General features: G+C 31.7%; 2 protein-coding genes across 2 annotated transcripts; both read left to right on the top strand.

The window, feature by feature from the left end:
- Window positions 1-4760: 4760 nt before the first annotated feature.
- LOC115033267 (peroxidasin homolog) lies at window positions 4761-5811 on the top strand. Its single transcript, XM_029485544.1, has 2 exons — window positions 4761-5063; window positions 5239-5811. Exons 1-2 carry the CDS (start codon window positions 4811-4813, stop codon window positions 5433-5435), a joined length of 450 nt encoding a protein of 149 aa, XP_029341404.1. The 5' UTR covers window positions 4761-4810; the 3' UTR covers window positions 5436-5811.
- Window positions 5556-8981, top strand: LOC100168521 (peroxidase-like; the record flags this gene model as incomplete). Its single annotated transcript, XM_029492824.1, has 5 exons — window positions 5556-5681; window positions 5995-6539; window positions 7386-7548; window positions 8417-8783; window positions 8848-8981. Coding segments are annotated over exons 1-5 (1335 nt in total), but the record flags the coding sequence as incomplete, so codon positions are not given.
- Between the last annotated feature and the right edge of the window lie 2 nt (window positions 8982-8983).

The following is an 8983-nucleotide window of genomic DNA, read 5'->3' as shown; positions in this document are numbered from 1 at the left end:
ATATTTTAATTTTTAAGCGAGTTATGAGTACTTTAAAGTGCACAAACAATTTTCAATTTTAAAATACTCATAGCTCGCTTAAAAATTAAAATATAATAAAAAGCCCATGAGGTTGCCTAGATAATAATCTTACCTTTAGATTTTATAAGAGGTTAATTCACTCTAATTTTTAAGCTAACGGAGCTACACGTGTTCTGCTTTGCGTATAATTTGCTATGTTATGCACTTGTAAGACGGAGACAACACATGCGGGTATCACGTCCTCTTAATTCTGTTACCAAAAAATCTACAAAATACATAATATGCTCAGTTTATTTTTATTGTCATTTTAAGTTCAAATTTGGACGAAATTACATATTAAAAAACCTAGAACAACTATTTTAGTTATTTTGTTCTGGTTGTATAATATTATTTGTGGGTATTTGAAACTTCTAAAGTATACTATTATATATCTATGATAGTATCGCGGTTTGTTGTTGATGTATAACGCATTATAAGTACCTAATGGATATTAATATCATTAATACAAGTGATATTAATATAATTGTGATATGATTAATTTGGAATTCATTATAGGTACATATTATATGTCAATTTTTTTTTCGATACCATAGATAAGTAATATGTCTTATAACATGACTGACATACCATCTCCGCTCAGAATCGTTTTTCTTATACAATGATATTATATCATTGAATTCAAAATTAATACCATCCATTATACAGTGACCTACTTGTAACCTACTGTACAGCAGAGCGACATCCATTTGCCCATCTTTGTTTTTGAATTGACAGTTTTCTTTTGATTTCAAATCTTTTATTCAGAATTAAAAACAGAAATAAATAAGTAGTTACCTTAAAATTCATATTGGAAGTTTATTGTTATCGAGTTATTGACATGTGCATGTGCATACAAGAGTGGCATTCGTAGGTACCTATTCCGTTCTCACACTCTTATAATAATAATTAACAATTGAGAATTAACGAGAATTTATGATTATGAGAATAGAATTTGGTCCTTTAAATAAAAACTCATAGCTACTTTCTTTAAATTACAATTCCAGAGCCACGGCCCACGACTATATAAAATTAATCTTTATACGCTGTTATTGGGTGGGGAGGGGGGCTATATAGGTTTAGGGCAGTTGTACAATGCACACCTTGCACACCCGGTAGGTAGGTAGTTGTGGTATCGCTGGAGGGCTCGCGGCGGGAGTGCACACAATAGGAATTAAGGATTGTCATTCCTCCGATTGGGGCGGTAGTGGGAACCACTCCCATGACCACCGACATCAGTTTCGTACGCCACCACTACTTCTAGTCAGACGACAAGAAGATTTACAACTGGTTAGCTGTCTCTCCATCATGGAATAGTGACGGATCGATAAACGTGAGTAGATACATTATCTCAACCATTGAATAAGTAATTTTGTCGTTAAGCTACATAAGTAATCCAAATTCAATTGCAGGATAGCAGTCAAAGAAGAATCTTTTCATTAAATAAGCCGATACAAGTAGCCCGGTAAGTACCATACATTTATTTACCAACAAATAAGTAGGATCTATTATACGCTGCCTCTATATTACTCTATGGTATAGATCACAGATTTCTATATAGTGTAGTATAGAAGCACGGACTAAGACATACAGGACTGGACACGACATGGTTGGAGGGTGTGGAGGGTTGACTATGAAATGTAGTACAACAGGCAGAGCTCGGGGGGATATTTTCCTTTTAGCATTACTAGCGCTATCTTAGTGGGTACTTATGAAACTAGAACACATCATACAAATTTATAGTTCTATAAGTATCCACTAGACAGCGCTAGTAATGCTGAAAGGAAAATATCCCCCCGAACTCCACCAGTTGTAATACATTTCGTAACTACAATATTCATATCTTGTTCAGTCCTGTATTTATTGTCCAATATTCGTATCTTATTCCGTGTATAGAAGTCAGTAATAAATTAGATATTACTAACTATCAAGGAGTATTATAAAATTTCTTATAATCCCTTGAAATTGCTTACAATATCCTTATAAAAGTAAAGACAGATTCTGTCTTTTTCACATAATATGTTGGCTTAAATATGTTTCACTGACGCACGGTCCATTTATTAGAAGTCTATGATCTCGAAGCAGGAGTTGCCCATTATAGGTTAGTGTAAATATTGATAGTTTTTTGTTATTTGGGATTACTAATTTTTTCTACTAAGTACATCAATTAATACTTTGTGAAATGCAAAATATTAGAACAATTGTGCAGATGATCGTTTTGTAAAAACCACCTAAATCGTAAATAAACCTATTAAATGAAATAATTTTTAATAAAGCATTTTTAATAAATAATTAAGATGTGTATCTGGTATCATGTCATCATCATGGTGGCCGCTTCTTGAATTTTTGCCCGGATCCAGTTTACGCAGTAGGTACGAGGCCTTGGTACACAATAGGCGAGTGGAAATGAGTGTCGAAAGTGGTTACCGCCTTCTGACGAGTTTACGACCATAGATTTTTTAAGACTGGATAGGACATCGGGCTTATCAACTGAGAATAAAGTGATTCAATTTTTGAGGTTATAAGAGTTCCTTTATTATTGATAAGTGTTAACACGATTAAAAAAAACCAACTACAAATAATAAAGTTATGAATCATAAATTCATAACTATGAAATTATGAAAATATGAAATTATTTTAATTACAATCTATTACATATTATTTAATAATCATTATTCATTTTTGTAACCTAACCTCAAAAAATGACCACAACCTCAGCTTACGAAGCCAGTATATGCTTGTCCTATGTAGTCTTATAATCTATGTTTACAACCCGTTTAATTGTTTCAAACTTCAATACTATACCTAGCTCCGTTAATATAGTTGGCCGTTAATCGTTGCGTTTTCTGCATTCTGCTTCTCTAACCTAATTGTTCAAATTATTGTTGTTAAAACACTTGTACGGTTACCTATGTAATACGTATTACACTAGGTATTTATATACTAAGTTACTAACTAAAGCATGCAGTTATTGGCACCAATTAGTTTTGTTTTTCGTACATAAAATGTTTGATTATGAATTTTAGGGATATTTCTTTTCGATTATACGGTCATACTGATACTGTTTTATTATCAATTTTGATGTTATTATATTATTTATATGATAATTAGCCATTCGTTTTCGTAATGGAGCAGGTTAGGTGCCAATAACTGCATACTTTACCCTAGTAGGAATGTAATATATCAAGCAAGCGGCTCTTTAACAATCAATTATATATAGTTTTATTTTTTTCGGATACACATAAAAAAACGAGATTTTTTTCCATTTTATACAATTTTAATTACAAAGTTCCGACCTTACTAGGTGTATATGTACTTAAAGTATATTAATCCAGCGTCACACTATTAGGCTCTTAGCGTGAGGTGGAACTTTGTTTAACACTTTGTTTGATTTAGGTACCTGATATACAAAAAAGTTACTTTTATATTATAGTTATAATTGAGAAAATATATTGGCATTAAGCTAACTAATTCTGAATATGCCAACTAAAATATACAAAAGATAAATAAAAATAAATAAATAATGTAATTCAATAATTACTTATTGAATAAAAAATAGAAACTTACGTATTATTATTAATACAATTAGTGATATAATTTTATCACTAATTTTAAAAAAACGGTTGTCTGTCGAAAAACTTCATAACCTAGTTATCCCTAATATCCCTACCAATAATAATAACCATAATAATTGATAACAAAACATTACAAGTTCAGTATACAAATCAAATCTTTGGTTTAGATGTAATGGTCTTACTTCTAAATTCTAATAAAGAAAGATGGCTTCGTTTATATAATAAATCCTCGAAAGGCAAAATTAATAAAAATATAACTTTATTTCGTGTCATATTATAAATCAAATAATCCTTCGCTAAGAAAATACCTACATTATTAATTTATATATTTCTGGGGTGCTAATATTCACACTGGATAGGTATGACTATGTATTTGCATCTAAAATTGGTCGAGATTTAGGTACTGTATAGTCAAATAGATTTATGTAAGGACTATGGACATAACTTATTGATGGTAAACTTTTAACAAATTATACTTGATAATGTGTTAGACGTTAGTGATTAATTTATGAGGAGTAATAATTGTGAAGTATATTTATTTACTACAACAAATATTCCATAAAATAGTTAGATTTATAGACTTACCTATAGTTAATAATTATTAATTATACATTTTGTACAATGATTACAGTTTATAATTAGCAGAATGAGTTTCTCGATATCTATACGTTTGTTGATTTGTATGGTGGTATTCTTACAATCGTGTTGTAAAGGATTAAAACAGCCTTGTAATGCTTCAAAAACAGATTCTGGTTCTCAGTGGAATAATGAGTTTGTTTGTAAAGGTATAAATCATAATCTTAACTTTCATAATTTATTTTTTTTATACAAATAATTGGTTGCAACGATTAAATTATTTATATAGATGATTTGAAAATAAACTCAACAAACTGGTACCTAAATCTCAAAATCGATGATGTAGAAGAAGATATTAAATCTGTTGTCAAAAACTTAGAATATGAAGATAATATTCTCGAAGATTTAATAATGGCTGCTAATGTTCATATTACATCATCCACAAACCCAGTTCGTGGACAACAGATCGAAACTAAGTTTTTCAGAGACGGATATCCAGCATATCGAAGTGCCGAACTTATTTCTGAAGTTTCACGCCTTATAAACGATAAATATTGTCAAATGTATAAACATACAATAAATATCTCAATGAAAATTTTAATATGCATAATTTAAATTACTATTTCAGATACAATAATAGTGCTATACAATGTGCCAAACAATTAACGAAAATAAAACTAGATAGGACATCTTTGGGTGAGATGTGTTTGTCCGAGTATTACAACAAAACTGCCTGTATTGGGAAGAATTTGATGTACCGTAGTGCTGACGGTTCTTGTAACAACTTGAAACATTCCTCATTGGGAAAGTCAACCACGGCATATAAACGTTTGCTGTCTCCAATCTACTTAAATGGTAATATTTCTTAATTGTTTTTGTAACATATATTTATATAAGTTTTTTTTATTAAAAACATTAAGATATTCATAGCACTCCTCTTTCTAGAACGTGGTATCTACTATAAGCATGACGTTTTATAATTTACATCCATGTATCGATAATGCTGTGATTTACTTGATTGTTTATACAGGTGTTAACACGGTTAGAACAATAGATCTACCCGGACCTAGATATCTAAGCAATGTATTATTAAAAGAAGAGCACACCCCTGACCCCGTAAAAACTATGGCAATGGCGTACTGGACGATGTTTATAGGCCACGATCTATCACACACGGCAATGTCTAATATGAGTAGGATTAAATACATTACCGTATATATATATTGATTGGTCGTAATTAATGCATGTGAATATTTAATTAAATCCATAGGGAAATCAAAAATACCATTGAACTGTTGTTATGATAACGGAACGAACCTACCTTCTTCATTAAGACATAAACTGTGCATGGAAGTAGAGATACCGGAGGACGATCATTTTTTTGTTTTACCACTAACAAGAAGATCGTGCATGAACTATGTGCGCTCGGTGGCAGCGATGCGTTCAGATTGTACATTTGGACCCAGGGAACAAGTAATGGCTATATAAAATAGTATATCGATATAAGCTTAAATATATTATTTTAATAATGATTAAAATAGATGTAGAAACCATTTTATGGAAAAGGCGTTGCATCCAAATCCCTATAAGATGTTACACAGTAAATAGCGTCTAAATGTTAAATAAAAAATTACAAAAGTTGTTAATTTGGTTAAATTATGTTTAGTTTTTACGTTTATAATTTCTATGCCTACCTTTAGGTAATGTTGATACCTGACTACAAATTCGCTAAAAATCACAGGAAAAAACAGATTTAACATTTATTTAACAAGTTTATGTTTTACAGATGAACCAAGCTACTCATTATTTAGATGGGTCAATGATTTACGGTTCGACGGAGAAAAAGATGCAGTCGTTGAGGACCAAGTCGAATGGCCAACTGTTGACGAATATAAACTGCAAAAGACGAGGTGAACCGCAGTATATGCAGCGGGAAGACGATCAGAACGCGTGTCAGTATGGCATAGGCACGTGCTACAAGGCTGGTGACGTCCGGGCAAATGGGTTTCCCCAACTGACAGTTTTGCATACACTGTGGATGAGAGAACACAACCGGTTGGCCAAACAGCTATCCTACATCAATCCACACTGGGGTGACGAACGCATTTTCCAGGAAGCCAGGAAAATCGTAATAGCGTCCATACAGCACATCACGTACGCTGAGTGGCTGCCAGCGCTGCTCGGCGAAAACTACACCAGACAAAACGGATTGGAACTATTGACAGAAGGGTACAGCAATGCGTATAACGAGACTGTCGATCCGGCCGTCAGCAACAGTTTCGCGACCGCGATTCTACCGTTCAGCAATTCCATGATCAGTGATAAACTCAAGTTAGCTCAAAAATATTTAAAATAGATTTGAACAATCAGCCTTATTCAAAAATGTTTCTCTATGTATAGTATATACGGCCAACAGCCAACAATAGTTACGTTCTTTTCTCTGATACAAATACGGGGGAGAGTCTCGGAGGGGGGGGACTTGGTACACAAATTTGAAAGTTAGTAGGTACTAAACATATATCACTTTTAGAAAGATTATGGTGAGTTTACAGCCCCCCCTCCTCAACAGTTTTAGACTAATTGCATAATATATGCTTTTTTATCCGGTGAACCAGTTATTGGCTTTTGATTTTTAAATGGTAGCCTCAACAATTTTTTCCAAAATTTTAAGTGGAATTCTTTTCTCAAAATGTATATGATTATACCATATTGAAAAAATGTATTTTATTATTTAGGGACCTAAAAGCATTTAATTTTAGTTTAATTACAAATTTACAAACTTATAGGAGTATACATTGCCAATTAAATCATCTTATCTACAATTTATTTCAAAGAAATAATCCTATATTCAATATTTGATATTTCATTTAAACTTTAGTATGTGCGTGACAATATTCTACGTAGAAATATAATATGAAACATATCTATTTATGTTTGAAAAAAGTAAAAATATATCCTAACTTTTTTTAAAAAATGTATGTATATTGTATAATATGGTATTAAGAGTAAGCAAGTGTCTACCTATACTTTTATTACTAATAAGTAATAATATAACAATTTATTGAGAAGTCAAATGTTGTGAATTTGTACGTAAAGAGAATCACCAAATTTACCAGTGTACCTACGTACGATGCTAATTATAATTATTAATTTGTATGAATATTTTTGTTTACATAGTTTATATCCGGAAAGCCGAATAATAGAAAACAATAATGCGGAACTTTCGCTAAATAATCATTTCAACCAACCAAATCATGTAATGGTACATTTCTTGGATCAACTTGTCAGGGGATTAGCTACGCAGAATACACTTGAAGTCGATATGGGATTTTCATCAGAGGTAGGATTTTGCAACATAAATATAATAACACAACGATATTGTTTTTTTTTCTCCATCAATGATTATAAAACGTTAAAATTATATTGACTGTATTACATATCCATATATATAAAAATGGAGACAAAAAAGTATAACAATTCATCAATCGAGAACGGCTGGTCCGATTTGACTCAAATTATTTTTAAGATGTTCGTAACTGCCAGGAGAAGGTTTTTACGAAATACAATTTTAGGAAAATCCACCGGAAAGGTAGGAAATCTCAAATCTGTATGTCAAAAATACAACAGTGGTGTAACAGTGCATTATATTATATTAGTTGCTATTGGTGAATGGGCATGTTTGTTGATTTCCCATAATATAAAAATGAATCGCAGAATGTGTTGCTAAGCACAAACATTCTACTGTACGTGTGTTGTGACTGAACTCCTCCTAAATGAATAGACCGATTTGAATGCATTTTTTGTATGCGTTTCCGTTTATTCATTTGATTTTAGTACGGTTAGGTTAGGTTAGGATTTTGTATTAATTGATTATATCAATGCATCATAGGTAGAATACGACAAACTTGGTATAACTTTGATACTTTAGAGTTAAATGATACACTAACGTACATACAGCACGAGGTCCGTGATCTACCGCAGGTAGATTGTCTACCTGATAATGTACTTCTGCGAATCAGAATTTTTATTCCGGGCAACGGAAAAACTAAGATTAATTTTGAAACCATACACCGAATATTAAATAACAAATTGAACAAAGTTTGAGTCACATATAGTTGGTACACTTAATGGGCAACGAAGTGCACGGGTTCAGCTAGTTATTATATATTTATTTGTTTATATTTTCTGTTGTCGAATTTTTGTTTTAGATTATCAATTACTTATACAAATTCCGTCCAGAAATACGAGGTTATTATTATTATGGAATGGACGTGTTAAGCTTGGATATACAACGAAACCGCGATCACGGTATTCCAAGCTACCAACAATTTAGAAAATATTGTGGGCTAAAAGATATAAGAAATAAACAAGATATGTTAGAGATCCTTAATCCTGAAGTATTGAAGATGTATAGAGCTTGGAACGATATAGAGTTAATTGTAGGTGCATTATTTGAGAAACACGAAGACGACGCAATGGTTGGCCCAACGATGAGGTGTATCATTAGAGAACAGTTTATAAGAACTAGAATTGCAGATAGATATTTCTATGATTTACCAAAAGTATTCAACGAATGTAAGTATAACTGAAATATTTTTAATGAACGGACTTGATTTTAATTAACTTTTTTAAATTTAAGATCAACTGGCAGAGATCAGAAAAGTGACGCTTGCCAGAGTCTTTTGTGATAACAGTGATAATATCACAACGATGCAGAAAAATGTATTTTTAAAACCTACAACTCCTGATTTGCAACTTTGTAATTCCCATTCAAT

This window comes from Acyrthosiphon pisum, chromosome X (genome assembly GCF_005508785.2).
Source record: "Acyrthosiphon pisum isolate AL4f chromosome X, pea_aphid_22Mar2018_4r6ur, whole genome shotgun sequence".
NCBI lineage: Eukaryota > Metazoa > Arthropoda > Insecta > Hemiptera > Aphididae > Acyrthosiphon > Acyrthosiphon pisum.
This window is presented reverse-complemented; position numbering and strand designations above follow the sequence as displayed.